Genomic DNA, 18,107 nt, shown 5'->3' with positions numbered 1-18,107 from the left:
CAATGTTCACATTGGGAGCCTCTGGCTGCTGCCCAGGGGCTCTCTATCTGCTCTCGGGCTCCACGTGCGCCCATGCAGTCAGGGATAGCCCCTCACCTGTTGCTCCCACGCTTCAGCTATGCTGCTCATTGCTGGCCAAAGGCAAGTCTGGGGACTGGGGGAGCATGAGTTGCTGAGGGCTCTGTGTTTGTGCTTGTGCATGTGTGTGTGAATGCACATGTGCTGTGCTCTGTGTGTGTGTGCACATGCTGGGAGCGTGTGCTGGAGTGAGGTGTTGCGGCAAGGTGCTGTGTGTGCCTGTATACTATGTGTTAAAGTGCACAGCATACACATCTATGCTTGGAGTTGGAGTGTTTGTGTTACTGCTAGAAAGCCAGTAAGCATGGCAAGCACAGATCAAACTAGTTGGTAGTTCCTAGTCATGCCCCTGCTTACCAGCCCTCTGGCAGCAGCTCAGATCTGTGCATGTTACAGAGGGTGTTAAGCCTGAACATGCCACTGCTTCCAGCACATGCTATTTTTAACAATGACATAACATTCCTTAAAGTTAGCAGATGCTAATTGTAAGTTGTAGGCATGCCCTTAGTCTTCCATAACTGGATCCTGCACCCAGGACTTCAGTGGGAGCTTTTCCATTGACCCCAATGGGCTGGGGATCAGACTATAAAAAAAAGAGCTGTCTGAGTCCCTTACAAATTATTCACTGTGACCAAAATCATAACAGATCCTCACAGACTCTGGCACAAAGGTTTTTTCTCTGTGAGCTCAGTCTCTTCCTCTTAGTCTTGCAGAATAATTCCACTACTCCCACACCAAGGAGGAAACCCCCTCCTCCCCACAGTGTGGGTGCCAGTTTAATATTGAATCACTATCAAGTCCTGCTTTCACGCTTACAGAAAATGCTTAAATGCTTGCATTTGTCATAATTACTCCATCAGGAACTGATGAACTGTAAGTAAAGCTGTTAAATCAACAACTGAGCCAAGATCTAGTGATAACTTACTCATGTTGGGTCCTGTGGGTGAGGACTCAAGCTCTGAGTTAATCACTCCCTGACTCCAGGTACCAAATCAATGAGGGAGCACAGTCTGGCATGGAAGTAGTTAAAGCTTATCACAGTCACACCGTGTGCTGATGGCCTTGACGAAAAGCCCAGAGAAATCAATGGTTTTTATTTTCTGTCTAATCATGCATCACACATATCTAGTATGTTAAAGACATGTGGTCAGGGTTACAGAGTCAAGCACTCAGAGGTTAGAAGCTGCCAGGACTAAGGTAGTCTGTGCAGCCTTTGTTCATTTTTTAACTATGACAGGCTTGGATTGCATTAGTGCATATTAGCTCCTCCGTGAGACCTTCTCTCATTCAGTGCACAGAACAGATAGTTGACACTTAGTGAGCAAGATCAATGTTTTGTTTTATCCCTGTTGTCCAACATGTGACCCTGGGCCTTATTTCTTGCACTTGATTCAAACCCCACTCAAAACACAGAAATATTAATTACCTTTGGGGCTTTTCTCTGGTTCTCATTATGAGGGTAACTGACTGCTTCACACCCATGAATTAATCTATTTTCCCACACTGCTTTGAGATGAGAGCTCAGGAGTATCACTATCATACAGACAGTGAGCTGAAGCATGGAGCGATTAAGAGGAATATCATCCCTCAAGTTGGGGAAGGTGTGAGCTCTCAAAAGTATTTCACATCCCAGAACAGTTTTTGTGTTCCATGCACAGGCCGACTGACTACAGTTGCAGTTATAAGTGCTCAGCATTTCTGAAGATCTGTCCCCAGGGTCACAAGTCAGGTACTCACAAAATGAGGAGCACACACACATTTGGGGAGAGTCTGATGTAATTGGCATGACCAGAATCACACAGGAATTTGATGGCGGGGCAGGATTAGACTCCAGTTCTCCATGGAGACCTTGAACTGCCTTGACCACAAGAGCAACTTTTTGCTTCCTGTACTTGTCTCCCTGATTTACCACCCATAGCAGCAGATCCAGGGAGGTGCCGTGGTGCAGTCACACCCCAGCTTCTACTGTGTAGCTCAGTGAGCTCTCTGAAAGACATGCTGGTAGCTCCACTTCCCCACAGTCTCAGACATGTTTAGTCCCCTGTTGGGGCCCAGGCAGCAGGAATTCCCATCTGAAATTCCCATTTTACAAGACATTTTGGGTATGGGTATGGAGGGATATAGTGGAAGTGTTTGAGGAAATAATAGAAACAGGAGAGGCAGGGAAAGATTTTACAAGAAGCATTACTCTTCAAAGAAGGGAAAAAGGACCTCCTGAAAAACTGGAGACTGATTATACTCCTTAATATGGACTATAAGTTAATGAGCAAGACACTGGTTTTGAGGATGATGAAAAATCTCCAGAAGATCATACATGAAGACCAAATACGAGCAGAACCAGGTAGAAGGATCTCCAGAACAATCAGAGTGATCAGAGATATACTGTCCCACAGCCAAGAGAGGAAAACAAACAGAGTTATAGCACACCTAGATTTATAAAAAGTATATGACAAATCATGTTTACATAGTTGAGGTGCTAGGAAAAATGGGGTTCCCAGAGAAATGTATATGTTGGATAAGGTTATTGTATAGAGAAATGGAGAGTCAAGTCCAAATTCATGGGCACCTAAGCAGGACCTTTAAAATCCACACAGGGGTGAGATATGGGTGCCCCCTGTCGCCACTACTGTTTGTGTGTACCATGGAACTATCAGCACAAAGAATAAGAAAAGACAAGGTCAGAAGCAGAGTAAAGATACCAGGAGGGGGAGAGGTAAAATGTGTACTATACATGGATGATATAAAAGTGGTAACTAGAGATAGACTTTCAATGGAAAGGGTGCTAAAATATACATCAAAGTATGGAGAATTGATGGGGGCTAAACTAAACAGATTGAAAAGCACAATAATGGCAATGGGGAACTGGAAGGACTTGGAGAAGTTGAGCCTTCAAATGAGAAAAAGAGAAATCAGAGTGCTAGGGATCCCAAAGGACCCCGCATGGGAAAATCTGATAGCACACCTACAGCAAATACTTTGGTAAGGGTCCAGATACTGTCCTTTTCCAGAAAAGTGGTGGCAGTTAAGGCTGTGCTACTGCTGATTATTCTATACACAGGAATTCTTTTTGCACTGAAGCGGTGGCAGATAGCAAAAGTACAGAGGGGAATATGTGTGTTCTTCTGGGATCCAGAAGAGAAAGGTGGGATAGATCTGCACTGTACAAAGCAAGACATATTAGGGGATGGGGGCTTCCAGACTTGGGATTGTTTGTCTATGCAAAATATGTAAGCACAATATGCAAGGCAATAACAAAGGGAAAAGGGAAAGCAGCACATATCCCCTGATTTCACACAGCTGTAAATTTGAGGAAATGGGGAGTATATTAGACTTCTTTGAAGATTCCATGGACGTGGCAACCACCAATTCATTACATCAGGACATCAGGATGGAAGGATTCCTGCAGAGGTATGGATTCATGCAGTGGTTTAAAACAGGGAAGGTAGAACTGGAGGTCCTGAAGGATCATAAGAAACTGATGAAATCAGTAAGGGAGAGAGACAGGGTGGTGTTGGTGGGAATCTTCACAGAAGGACAAGTGAAGGTGGCAGGTAAACAACTAAAAGGGGAATATGCTGACCTAGCATCAATTGTTGTAAGAAATATCTTGCTAGTGAGAGAAGTGCAACACAGATGGGGCTTGACAAACTCATCAAGGTGCCCAAGGGAGAGGTGCAGGGAAGAAGGAACAGTGCAGTGTGTATTTTGGGAAGGTAGATATGCAAAGGGGGTATCGGAAAAGGTTTGTCACTTTCTCAGTTTCATCAAAATAAAACTGTCATTAACATAGGACATGGTACTATATGGATTCATACCAAAGGAACCAGAGGAAACATTATTAAAGACTTTTAGCATGTGTTTAAACTAGTTTATGGAAAGTAAGAAACCTGGGTGTTTAAGAGGTTAGATTTCACTGAAAGAGAGTTCCTGAAGCTGGGGCTACATGAATTGAAATACTACCTTGAATAGGACAAGGAAGAGATCAGAGTGAAAGAAGAAGAGAAGTGAAGGGAAAAGGACTGGACACACTTGTTTCTCTAAGCCAGCAAAGACGACTGACGAGAGGGGTGGAGAGTTTCAGGTGGTTATTGAGATAAGTTTTCTATGGGGTTCTCTATGAGGAAAAATATTTCTGTAAGGGTTTCTTTTTTGTGGGAAGTTTATGTAAGTTGTTTAAGGGTTTAATATATGTAGTTGTATGTTTTTGATATGTAGTTGTTTCTATGATATGAAGTCTTGGTAAAACAAGGATGCTCAAAATGTGTAGCTTTGTAGGTGTAGGGTAATAAGTGTGTTTCTCATAAAATGTGTAAAAGGTTAAAAAAATAGAGAGAAAAGTTTTGCCAACAATATGTAATGTAACATTTTTAACACCAAGAGAAGGTGTTGGAACTTGCTCTGGCCTCCTCAGTGCAGGGGTGGTATTGCAGTACCTCCAGGCCTGGTTCCCTTCTGATACCCCATTCCCTGATTGGGGAACACTTCCGCATATTTTTAAGGGCCACCAACAAGATTCCTACTGGCATGTTTGCTCAACAGGGGCCATATCTGTCATAGTCATATGCAGTGTTGACTGTATTTGATGATATTGATAGTTGGTTTCTATTACTGAGCACATGCTGCTTCTAGCAAATGTTTTTAGTGAGGTTTTGTTGTACGTAAATGTAAAACAAGGGGTTTTTTACCCCATGCTGATGAGGGGGGCTCATCTTATATTTGAGTAAAAGCAGTATGTGTGTGTGTGTGTGTGTGTGTGTGTGTGTATACATATATATATATATATATATATATATATCCTCTCTCAGTTCTCCTTTTGCTTATTTCCTCATATTTCTCTACCTGCCCTATTATTCTTCCTTTCAAATATTTCTGTACCTAAAAATAGGGATGAATTTAAATAAGACATAAAGCTAGCTGGATTCTTATAAACAGATAATACTGTTCATTGTAAAATGCACAATACAATGCACAATAAAAACAATTAGCATATATTTTAGCCTCTCTTACATATGATAAAGGTTTTAAGTAGAGGTAAGGTCACATCATAAATGATTATCATAACTGGGGGAATTGGTTATACATGTTTTATTAATATGTTCCCAAATTTAATAAAAATCTTGTCAGAGGGAGAAAAGTTCCTACCCCTCCATTTTTTCTTAGAGAGTAAAATTCCTTGAAATGTCAGGTGCCACCTATAGTGGAAGGAAATAAGTTGTAATTAAGTAGATCAGTAAGTGGGTTTTCTTTGCAATATCCCATCCCACCTCAGAATCAGGTTCGCCGTGGACATATCTATACCATACTGCAAGAGCTTTTGGGAGTGGAGGGCGGGGGAAAGTCACATACCCCACTCTCCCATTTGCACAAGCCAAATGCAGAAATGTGGCAGTGAAACCACCCTAGGGTCCCCCCCCACTTGAGAACTCAATGTCCAGCATGCTTGAAAGTGGCTGTGAGTGATCCCCAATCCCAGGTTTGGACAGGCAGGGTGTGCTCAAGAGCATGCTACCCCCAAGGAGTGCTGAGGATACAGCATAACGTACCTTGTGATGACAGCAGGGCCTTTTTGGAACTAATTTCCCTTGCAACCAAATTAAGTAACATATCTGAGATTGTGTGGTGTCCTCCTCAAGTTGGTGATGACTTATGAAATACCTGGAGGCTGTGACAGCACAGTAGGAGGTGCTACACACAGCCACCTGCCTCACTGTACCAGGCCCAAAACCACACTTTGGGAGTCTCTTCTGGTAAGCCTACGGCCAGCTGGCCCCCTTCCTGGAGAACTCACAAGCCTGAGGTAATGCTTCCACCACCCGGGCACTGGTCTCTATTAGGGCTCTGTGCAGCCTGGGGTACACCTGCAAGACCTGGGGGTGCTTTGCCCACTGGTAATATTTCTGGGTGCTTCTTTTAGCCTGAAGCCTCCTTGGGTACAACTGAGGGAAACAATAAACAGTCAAGTTCTATGGGGAGCAGAAAGGCCCCTTCTGAGCCCCTTACACAGTAAAACAGCTAGCCACACTGTAACCCAATACCTTTATTGATCAGGGGAGAAAGTGCGAGGGAAGTAGAACAAAGGAGTTAAAAAAACACTTTAAGCAAACCACAAGAAGTTGAGCCTTCACAAATAGTGGGTTTGGGGACCCTTTTAGGACATGACTATATTACTTAGTTCTAATCTACTAGCTAGTTTCCAGGTTTTCACTCACTGCTTCATCCATAGATTCTCTGGAGGCTGTTGCTTGAGTGTTCCAAAAACAACATTGAAAGAAGAAACCCTCTCCCCTCCCCTCAGGAATGTTTCTAGCCCAGTCACCTCGGTGACCAGGTTGAACCAAATAGCAAGCAAGTGAAAGAGAAAGGAGTGTAGCTGGACTGACCCAAGCAGGGACAGACAGAGGGGGATTTCTTCACAGAGGCATCTTTTTAACTAGCTCAGGCCAAATGACCAGATTCCAATCCCTGCTCCAAAACTGGTCATTGCTTGCTGCTGAAGTGAATATAAAATGAAACAGTCCCCTATTCAGGCTAAGTTCCATGTCCCTAGCATGTGGTGAACTGACATGTGGCTCATTTTGCATGAGTAGACCCATTTTTCATAGCCATGAAGTAAGTATTTGCTTATATCTCTTCAGGATCAAAGTTATGCAGTAAGGGATTAGAAATGTTTACACACGTTTCTAATTTACCTGCTTAGTGACCTGGGAAAAGTATTTTCCTTCAGTTTCCATTTTTCAATTTGCAAAGTATTTACTGCTTCTGACTAAGGCTTAAGGTTAGTTCTTATGTATGGTGCAGATGAGATATGGCATTAGAAACACATTTGTTGTTTAACTAAAATTAATTAAGTGATATTCCCCATGGCCCTTTATTGGCTTAGCTGCAGGGCAGACCTGAGAATTTTATAAGTTTTATTAACCAAATTAAACTGTATCATATTAGGAATTACAATATGCAAAATGAGGATGGTTGCATGATAGTGTTTAGAATATTGCAAAGATATAATTGATCCTCAAGTACCTTATTAGAAAGCAAATCAGTAAACTATCTTGTCACAGTGGTAAATATATGCTTGACAGATAATGTCAATATTGAGCTGTGCCTTCCTTTTAAGTGAATGTGCCAATCAAATTATGGGACTGTCAGTCCTCTTTAAATTCTAGAGGTTTGTTTGTTTTTTCCTTTCATTACTGAAAATTAATTTAGTTTGAAGTTTCCTCTCATGGGATGGTAATTCATAGCAATACCTTTTATTCATAATCATAAATATATCCCATTCTATAATCCAATTACACATATAAACCACCTTTGCTCAACATAAGCACAGATCAGCATGCTCTCTGGGAACTATTGACACTGGAGTTTATCAAGCCATTGCCCAATAAATGAGATGACATGCACAAGACTTAACTACATATCAGCTAAAACTGGCATGCAGTGAATTCCCCAGCTCAGCTTGACAGTAATTGATTGCAGAGTTACCAGTAAGTAACCACCTGAGCTCGATTTCATTTAAAGAGACTTTATAGCTGTGCTGTTGTTTTCAACTTTGTACCTGAAACATTCCTTAACAAGGACTTTAAGAAACACTTAGTAGTGCTTTCAGGTAAGCGTGTGCAAAGCAGGGCCCTATTTGATTCAGATTTGGATTCAGGCCAAATCAGGGACAGTGATTCGAATAGTTGATTCAGATCACTGTCCTCGATTCAATTCAGCCAAATCTGAATCTGAAAATTCAATGCTGTTTCAGAGAATCAGCAATTCGGACATAGACACAGCTTTAAAAGTTTTTTCTACATACCTCAAGGTACCTCGAGGTTCGTGATCACTGCGATGCTGGGGCACATGGAGCGTCACATAGGCGTGCAGGGGGGACCTCTACATGCTCAGCGGCAAACCCGGAAGTGGACCAGAAGTACTTCCGGTCCACTTCTGGATCTTCCCCTGCACCCCCCCTCAGCTTGGCAGTCGGCCATAGGGGACCCCCCCAGACCCAGGAGGCACCAGTCACGGAGCCAGGGGAGCATGAGGAGTCCCCCAGCACACTCCCCAGCAGACCCAGAACTGAACTGAAAGTGCTACTGATCCACTTCCAGGTCTGCTGCCAAACATGCTGGGGAGCCCCTGCCCCTCCACTTCTGTAGGACATTCCATGCGCCCCATCATCACAGCACTCATTAGCCGCCTGCTACCTAGAGGTATGTAGAAAAAACATTTAAAGCTATGTCTAGGCCCGAATCTCCAAATCTTTCCAAATCGATTCAGAGGGTTCCAATTCAATTCGGAGAGATTAGAGGGTCCCCTGATTTGAACATGAGCCTGCAAGGCGATGCTGCGGCTAGCAAAGCGACCAAAACGCTGGCTTGCATCCATAGATGCTTCTCGAGCAAATCCCGGGACATCATTCTCCCCTTGTACTCGGCCTTGGTGAGGCTGGAGTACTGCATCCAGTTTTGGGCTCCACAATTCAAAAAGGATGTAGAGAAGCTTGAGAGAGTCCAGAGGAGAGCCACACGCATGATCAGAGGTCAGAAAAACAGATCTTACGATGATAGGCTGAGAGACATGGGACTCTTTAGCCTGGAAAAGCGCAGGCTCAGGGGTGATCTGATGGCCACCTATAAGTTTATCAGAGGTGACCACCAGGATCTGGGGGAACATTTGTTCACCAGAGCGCCCCAAGGGATGACTAGGTCAAACGGTCACAAACTCTTGCAAGACCCTTTCAGGCTGGACATAAGGAAGAATTTCTTTACTGTCGGAGCCCCCAAGGTCTGGAACAGTCTGCCAGCGGAGGTGGTTCAAGCACCTACATTGAACACCTTCGAGAGTAAATTGGGTGCTTATCTTGCTGGGATCCTATGACCCCAGCTGACTTCCTGCCCTTTGGGCAGGGGGCTGGACTCGATGATCTCCTGAGGTCCCTTCCAGCCCTAATGTCTATGAAATCTATGAAATCTATGATTCGGATTCAGAGATTCAGCCACTGAATTGGGCCAAATTTCTGCCGAATTGAATCAGGGACTGAAGCTTCATACAGCCCTACTTTCAGCTTCTTAGTGTTCCCATGTCACAAGCTGGGGTCCTGAATGCTTCTCCTTCTCTCTCTGTCTCTTTCATTTGTTGGATGGTAAAGCCATACTCTGGCTTCTTGTAAACCAATAGATTTTATTCCAGTTCCTGTCATAGCTGGTGTGTCTACACATGCACTAATGTGCCACAGTTACTGTGCATTGACTTTAGTACCTGTAATAACAGGTATAGGCATACCTCGGAGATATTGTGGATTCGGTTCCAGACCACCGCAATAAAGCGAATATCACAATAAAGCAAGTCACACAAATTTTTTGGTTTCCCAGTGCATATAAAAGTTATGTTTACACTATACTGTAGTTTATTAAGTGTGCAATAGCATTATGTCTAAAAAAACAATGTACATACCTTAATTAAAAATACTTTATTGCTAAAAAAATGCTGTTGGAAAAATGGCGACGATGGAAAAATGGCACCGATAGACTTGCTCGACGCAGGGTTCCCACAAACCTTCAATTTGTAAAAAACGCAATATCTGCAAAGCGCAATAAAGCAAAGCGCAATAAAATGAGGTATGCCTGTACTAACTCAATGCACGGTAACCGGCACTACTGTGCAGTAGTGCTAGTACACGCCTTTTTAATGGTAATGCACAGCGGACTAATTATACTGCACATTAGCACAGCTTTTCCCATGACATACTAATGCGCAATAGAATTAGTCTACTGCACATTTAGCATCTCATGTAGACATGCCCAGCAACTCCCCTCAAAGTTTTTTGAGACATTAGCATGGGTTCTGCTCTAGGGCACTTTGGCATTTTCCCATGAGTGTTCTCTTCAGTTGTTGGAAAAAATGTCACTGTGGAAAAATTAACCATTCCTGTTAACATTTCCATCTATTTTCAGTATGGCTATGAATCCTGTTAGCAGATACTTGCTTCATATGAGTAAACATGGATGCAAAGGGGCCTTCTGATTAGTAACCTTTAATAGACATGCAATGGATATAAAGCTGCCCCTGTATCTGAGTCAACACATAAGCTCTTATGACTGGTGGCTCCTGAGTTGGGGGCGGTGGGGTACAATTTGTGGGTGGGCCCAAGGGCGGTCCAAAAGCCCCATATCCACTACTATACTTCTGGGCCGTGGCTTAGTGTCTCCCCCCCCAGCACACCACCAGCCAACGCAGCAAAAAATCTGCCCCGTGCTAAACGGTGCTGATCTGGGGGCCCATCTCAGGGGGGCACGTGTCTCCCTGTGTCCCCCCTACCAGTTGCCTGTGATTGGCAGTAGGGGAGTGCAGAACAGTACTTTTGACACCAGAGAGGGGCAGCTGGGCAGAGACCATAGCATTCAAGGAGGGAAAATACTGGGGGGCTCTCCTGTCTGTGCCAGCCTGCAACAAACTGCTGTGAAGGGGTGCACAACAATGGGCACATGGCCAAAGGAACACCAGTGAATATGAGGATTGCTAACAGAATGCCAAGGCAGCTCACCTGAAGAAGGATTGAAGCCCTGAGCCGAAGTAGGTACTGAAGGAAACAGGTGGTGTATGTAATCTGATCTTTATGTGGTCCAGTTTTTCTCACAAGTTCCCTGCCCCATTCAGTGAGCAAGATGAACTGAGTTCAGCATAGCTGTGTAGTGAACATAGCCATGTTTTATACAGGGGCTCTGGTTCAGAGTCAGAAGATATGTGGTGAATGAGAGAAATGCAGGGATGGAGAAGATGGTCAGATGGTTAAGCCAACTGTATGTAAATTGGAATATCAAAATTCTATACTTGGCTTTGCCAAAGGCTTCCCTTATGGTGCCAGGCAAGTTTTTGCAACCAGAATCTTACAGGGGTTCTTCATTTCCTGGATGCCTGCTGGGCACTGTATCAAAACATTTTACAAGTCCGTAAGGAAATTAATAACATATATTCAGTGCAAGGTTGGAGTGGCATGCATCAATGAAGTCAAGGAATCATGTATTGAGTGATGACGTTAAAAGAAACATCAATAAGCTCCCTCATTCACGGAGAGCTACCAGTCCTGTGTACTGAATGGTCATGGTCCCTCTGGAAAACAGCATGCGCTACCTATAGGCAAAGGGTTACCCAGGCAACCAGCTTCATTTAATTTCTGGGCATTTGACTTGGCAACATTTAATCATGTTCTTCTGATAAAGTTCTGATTGAGAGTAATATTTACATTTATGAGCAGCATTAATCGTGTAGGAAGTACTCTGACGGATAGCACGTTGTACTCATAATAGAAAACCATTGTGAGGCAGAGATGTTCTTTTCATCTAGTATGTAGCACCTAACACATTAAGGCCTTAAACCCTGTCTGGGGCCTCTATGCTCTACTGCCCCAGGGTTAGAAGCACTGCAGGACATTTGCCCTTCCCAGCTTCCTTTCTTGTATTACAGATCTATTTGTGCTCTGGCTGCTATCACTTGATCTATGTGACATCTCTCCATTCATTCTGCTGGGGCAATCACTTACTAGCCCTAATGAGTGGCTGGGGAAAGGCCTGTGCTATCAGAATAAGGTAAAACTGTTGCTTCCACTCCTGTAATGTTGTTTAATTGGTCAATGATTTAACTGCAATTTTATTTGGGGGGTAAAAAAAAGAGAAATATTAATAGTAGAGGTACACTGATACATTGGTCCCATATCAGATCAGCACCATTATAAGGAAAATTGACTGTATTGGCACTTGCCTTTTTTTGGATGACTTGGCCAATAATGTGGCCAATAAATGCACCATGCATGTGTGCAACTGCAGCACAGCACGCAGGCAGCCAGGAGCACAGCCCAGCAGCATAGAAAGCAACTGGGCCCAGCTGGTAAGTCTGTTGTGAGGGAGGGGGCAGGGGGAGGGGAGGGGTGTGGGGCAGATCGAGGCTCCTGTGGTGAGGGAGGGAGTGGGGTGGAGGCATGGGCAGGCATTGCACAGCCAGGGTGGGATGAGAGACAGAGCCATGAGTGGCTTATCTGGGGTGGTGCAGGGGGCAGCTCCCGCTGCTACACACACCCCAGGAGAGCATGGGGGATGTGTGCAACAGGATCTGCGCAGGACAAGGATGGGCTTCCGCTGCAGGGTGGGGTGGTGGTGGTACTGAGCTCTTCCCGGTGTGGGCTGGGCTGGGCTGCGCTCAGGGTGGGCAGTAGCAGCACTGGGAGGGGAGCCACAGGGGAGCTGCAGCCTACTCAAAATTTGCTGTAGCTCCCCGAACCCCACCTCCCAGCACCACTGCAGCCAGCTGAGTTCAGCTTGGCCCAGCCCCCAGCTGGGAAAAGCCCAGCACTGCCCCAGCCCCAGCCCACCCACAGTGGCAGCCCACCCTCACCCCATGCAGATCTGGGTGCACATGCCCCATGCCCTCCTGGGGTGCACTTAGCCGCAGGAGCTTCCCCCTCCGTGCACCCTGGATGAGCTGCTCATGGCTAAGTCCTGTACCACACCCCAGCCGTATAGTGCCTGCCCTTGCCCCAGCCCCAGCCCCAGCCCGGGCCTCACTCTTCCCCCTCATGCCCCTTCCCTCCTCCTGCCCCTTCCCCCACAACAGACTTACCAGCTGGATGCTGCGCCCCACACTGCTGGGCCTTATAGCAGCAATTGGACCAGTATCCATTGATATGGCTCGTTAAAAATCAGCCATCAGTATTGGCCCAAAAAATCTCTGTCAGTGCACCTGTAATTAATAGGTTTACCAAATCCTTTAAAAATAGGAACCAAAAATTGGATATGCTATCCCCTGAATATTGCAGTACTATTCACAGAGTCCCAAACCACAAGGGAGCCTTATGATTAGCAAGTCTGACCTGCAGCAGATGTGATGCCGGTGTGACTTCACAAAGCAGAATCAACCTTCTACCACCCCAGAGCACAATTACATTTCTAATGTGCAACCAGGTCCTTTGCCCTTTTTGTTTAGTGCACTAACCACGTAGGGCTGTATTTCTTCTCAGGGTGTTTGTATTTCAAATATTAGTTTGAATGGAAGTAACGTGGGTACATCAAAAGAGCAGAAAATCCGAAGCATGAACAACGATTGGGCTGGAATTTTGTAATATGCAAATGTTTTTTAATATTCCAGCATCTCATAGAAGCATGTGCAACTACTCTGCATTCCCAGGCTTGACAACTGGCTGCTGGGGGACCCCTCCTTCCCCCCCAGCTATCAGCCACGGATGAGGAATGGGACGCAAATGTAAGTATTGGTCCCTTAGCACTGGAGACCCACTCGACGCCACTGTGGCCAAACAACGTTATAACTGAACATTGTGCGACTTTAAATGAGTATGTTCTCTAATAGATCAGCTACATAATAATGAAACAACGTTAACCTGAACATCGTTAAGTGAGGAGTACCTATATATGCCTTCACATCACCAATATAGCATATTCTGAATGTTTTAGCCTATAGAATGCATGTGTTTTAATGTATAAGGTAGACTGTAGGTCTTAATAAAATATACAAAGTATTTGTTAAACATACATAAACTGTTTTTTTTTTAAATAACCATTGAAAAGATGTATAATGTACTGATTAAATGCCTAAAATACTAGGGGAAAATCATTTAAAACTTGCATGTGCTTTTAAGTATTCCAGAAACCTGTTATAAATGCACATTCATTTTATCTCATAATTGTACCCAAGAGAGTCTTGTGATGATATGCATGCAATTTTTTGGCATAATAAAGCACGCGGTGCATAATTTACGGAACAATACATAACATTGAATATTTACAACTTTCGAGCTGTCATTGGACAGGAAACCTCATTTTTCTCTGATGACTGATGCTAATTTATGTTTCCAATGGATGTACACCTATATGGCTCCCATTTATAAATTCTTATGTATGATGTTGCCAAGCAACCTATCTGGATTCTGTGTATAAGGAAATACTGCAATATCTCAAATACCAAAGTGTGTGCTAACTATTAATAAATGCTGGGAGGTGGGGGTTGTAATCAGCACCTCTACTAATGTGGTGCCCCAGGGGACCTTCCTCCTCTCTCTTTCCTCTCTCCCTTTTCCTCTCTTTCTCTTTTCTCCCTCCCTTTTTCTTTTCCACTTGCTTTCTCTCTTCCCTCCCCCCACCATGCGGTCATCTTCACCTGAGAAGGACAAACAAGTAAACCTCTAACAATGTAAATTCATCTTAATATGGCTCCATTCAAACTTAAACAATAAAGCCTATATACTATTTATGGAGTGATTGAAGGGAAATGTGAACTTTAGAATTGTATAAATCTATTCTAGGAAAAAGGCTGAGAAGTATGCGTGCCTCGCTTCATTTGCATTTGCATTCTCATTGTTTCAGACCAACATGGCTACCAGATAGATGCCTTAATTCACAAACTTTAAAATGTAAATACCTAGTGGGAAATGATGCGTGCTTATGTCACTAGTGAAAGCCAGGCAAGAGTGGCTCCTTTCCAACCTTACTTGCAAGAGTGACCCTTGACAACTTCAGCTAGGCGTCTTTTTAAAAGGAGCCTCTACTTGTGATCGGTGATGTATATACATTGGAGCACCAAGTGACTGGCAACATTCCGCCGAGAAGCTCAGGGAGGAGGAGTCTCCCGGGGCCGGGTGGCAAGCACGGAATGGTGTGGAAGTTTGTCTGCTCTTTTCACCTTTTACGGTCATCTCTGCGTTTTCTCTCTGCGTTGTATTCTCGCCCGTTCCGGGTTAGATCCCTGGGTTTATCTTGCGGGGGGGGTGAGGAGCGGGGACAGGAGTGTAAGAGCCTGGCCAGTAAGCCATGCAGGGGAGGTACGTGGAGCTGTTTGGCTGAGGAAGGTCGGTGTGTGCCAAGAGGCAAGGAGAGAGAGGTGGAGGTCCAGCCGCTCGCTGCCCTCCTCCCCGCTGCCGCCGCAGGTCCGGGGCGCGCGGGACCGGGCGGGCTGATTTGTGGCGGCCCCGCACCCTGCCCGGGTCGGCTCTGGAGGCGGGGTATCACCCAGCGACTCTCAGGCAGGGTGCCACAGGGACGCTAGTGGGCGGCGGGGCGCTGGCAGGGAGCCCGGAGCTGTCTGCGAGCGGCCCCGTGCCCGGGGGCGTCCCAGGCGGGCCCGCGCGGGGCGGGGGCGGGGCCACAGCTGTCAAAAGGCGGCGGCCGGCGGGGCGGCCCCAGTCCGCACCATGCCGCTGCCGCTGCCGCTGGCTGTGGCGCTGGCGCTGGCGCTGGCGGGGCGGGCGCGCGCGGAGTGCGGCCCGTGCGAGCCGGGCGGCTGCCCCCCCGCGCGCTGCGCGGCGCCCGAGCTGGCGGCGCGGGACGAGTGCGGCTGCTGCCCGCTGTGCCTGGGCGCCGAGGGGGAGCGCTGCGGCGGGCGGGCGGGCGGCGGCGCGCGGGGCCCCCGCTGCGGCCCGGGGCTGGTGTGCGTGAGCCGCGCGGGCGGGCCGGGCCCCGCGGCGCCGCTGGAGGGCACGGGCGTGTGCGTGTGCAAGGAGGACGGCGCCGTGTGCGGCTCGGACGGGCGCTCCTACCGCAGCGTCTGCGCCCTGCGCCTGCACAGCTGGGCCGCCCGCCCGCGCCTGCACAAGGCGCACGACGGCGAGTGCAAGCTGGGTGAGTGCGGCGCGGGCCGCGGGGCGCGGGGGGAGGGAGGCCGGCAACCGCCTCCCGGCCCTAGCCAAGCTGGCAATCTGCCTAACCGCGAGGGAGGCTCTAACCTGGACCGAGGACTGCGGGACCCTTTTCCTGCCCCTCCTCTGGTCACGTCTCCGGGCAGAGTTTCACTCGGCAATGTCCACTGGCCCCTTGGACTCGTTCAAGGGTGCTGTCCACTGTGCTCTGCTGCCAGTGTCCTCGGGGCACTGGTTTTGAAGCTTCCCTCCCATCCCTGTTTCGTCTTTTTAACTGTCCCATGAATTCAGTGAACACATACCCAGTAGCCCCTGTGTCACCCAGTGGCAGAGAGTGGATGCTGAAAGGGAGAGTGAGCTGGGTGGGTGTGCCCAGGGTTGTTTTCTTTCCCCACAGTTCCTCCCACCCCCCCCACCCCCCGCAGCCTCCAGCATTTGGGGTCTAGGAAGCTGTGATTTAGATGTGGTCTCCCTAAATCCCATGCTCAATAACTAACATGGGCCATCAGCACCCACAGCAGTCCACAGAGGGCACTGGGGTTTGCGGGTGTCTGCCAGCTGCTGCACTGGAAGGGTGGTCAGTTCAAGCATGTAGGCAGACGTTTGCAGGGGGAAACAGAGTCCGAGTCAGGTTTGCACCTGCAGAGAAGGAGCCAAGCAGAGGCTGGAGGTTGGGGAGGGGGTATCTGGTCATGTCTGGACAGTTCCTCATGGGGTGATGTGAGGAGGGTGCTTTGCCCATGTAATAACTGCCCATGCTGCAGAGATAAAGCATTGTGTAAGCATTGCAATAGCTGCCCTGCTTACTTCTAGGTCTTGACACATTCTCTTCTTTCCTGCTCACCTAAATGGCCTTTTTGGACATCTATGGTGTATTTTTGGTACTTGCACATTCAGAGGTACTCTGTCTCTGGATGCATAGTCACACACGTGGCTGACTACGTATACTGTATATCCAGACTGGCAGCAGCAAAGCATAGAATGAAACCTCCCATTGTTTCCCCACAGAAGGAACTGAGGAGGCCAGAGGTCCTGGATCATGCGCACCTCACACCTAGAAAGGGGTTTTGAACTTAGGCCTTTTTGACTTTCCAGTGCAGCACTCAAACTCCCATGCAGCAAATCCACCATCCTTCAGCTCCTTCTCTGGCAATTCTTTTGAAGCCAGTACTGGGTAGCCATGAGCAGGGCCCAGAGGAAGAGAGCAAGCCAGAAGATGTGTGATTTTGTGAGCAGTGGTGACGCGTAGGGGGTGTACAGGGGTAAACGTGCATCCCCTGAGAGTGCTGGTGCACCCCCTGTCAAGCTGCGCTCCCAGTTTAGGTGACGGGCAGGGGCGCAGGCAAGAGTGCCGGTGCCCTCCCATGAGTGCCGGCCAGGGAGCGAGGCTAGCATCAAAAGTGACCGCGGCGTTTCCGGAAGTGCCTCACTTACTGGTGATTGTGGGGAGGGGGCAGTTGCCCCCTCCCCCCCCCGACTCAAGAGGCACCAGTCATCCATGTCTGTAAGGCAACTGCCAGCCTGGAAAGTGAGGCATTAATTCTGGTTAGGGCCTTTGTTCCCAGTGAAGCAGTAGCTTCCGCCTGCCCTGCCCTCCATCTTTCTTTTTCAAAACTATGTCAGTGGCTCTGCTTCAGAGGGAACACTGTAGAAGCACTGTAGAAGACAATGAGCAATGCCTGCCCTGTGGAGTGGTGGTTGGACTTCTGTGCTATGTTTAAGAAGCAAAAATTAGTCCTGGCACAAAACCCCTAAGGCCTCCAGCATTTCAGGAAGTGGTCAAACCTGATTTGTGATTAGAGTGTTGTGCTGGGAAATAAAAGAGGCTCTGGTTCACTTCCCATGGGGTAATAGGTTCCCAGGACTTCCAACATTCTGGGGAAGAAGAAAAGACTGCTCCTGGGGGAGACCAAGGGGGTGTACAGATAAGAGTGGGTAGCCCTGGGACAGTGCTCCACCATGCTGACTATAGGAGCAGTACAACCACTAGGCAGTGCTTCTGGCTCCAGCCTCATTATCCCATGGATAGTGGGCTCAACTCAGCCTCAGAGCTGTCAGGTGTGTGTTACATTCTCACGTGTCCAGAGTCCTCTAAGTTCCTGCACAGAGTTCTGCACAGAAGTACTCCAGCCACTATTTTGGCTGGAGCGTACCCCCCGGTCAGGGACCCTGCTATCCAGCCACTCTTATTCTCCAGGTAGTGCTACCCAGCTGTGGGTTTCTACCTCCCACCTCAGTAACCTGAGATCAATATGCCACAGCACCCCTTGCTCTCATGAGTTTCCAACGCTTACAAGCCATATAAGTGGTGAAATGGGTTCACTCACTTTTGATGTTTTCCCTGAAAGAAATGTTTGATTTCCAAGCTGGCTGGACACATTCACACACAAAAGAAATGGTGTGT

The 18,107-nt window shown here is 47.2% G+C and overlaps 1 protein-coding gene and 1 long non-coding RNA gene across 2 annotated transcripts in view; one reads left to right on the top strand and one right to left on the bottom strand.

The window, feature by feature from the left end:
* Window positions 1–18,107, bottom strand: part of LOC149868721 (uncharacterized) — a 243,105-nt gene that overhangs the window by 175,395 nt on the left and 49,603 nt on the right. The window lies entirely within an intron of this gene.
* Window positions 15,230–18,107, top strand: part of IGFBPL1 (insulin like growth factor binding protein like 1) — a 45,959-nt gene continuing 43,081 nt past the window's right edge. Inside the window, exon 1 of the mRNA XM_090039081.1 lies at window positions 15,230–15,686. Within this exon, the coding sequence (XP_089895207.1) occupies window positions 15,260–15,686 (427 nt within the window). The 5' untranslated portion in view covers window positions 15,230–15,259. The remainder of the gene's footprint in view (window positions 15,687–18,107) is intronic.

The sequence above is a fragment of the Crocodylus siamensis genome, chromosome 3 (assembly GCF_052110815.1).
Source record: "Crocodylus siamensis isolate JL-2025a chromosome 3, ASM5211081v1, whole genome shotgun sequence".
Taxonomy (NCBI): Eukaryota; Metazoa; Chordata; order Crocodylia; family Crocodylidae; genus Crocodylus; species Crocodylus siamensis.
The sequence above is the reverse complement of the archived record's forward strand: the minus strand, read 5'-3'. Positions and strand labels throughout refer to the sequence as shown.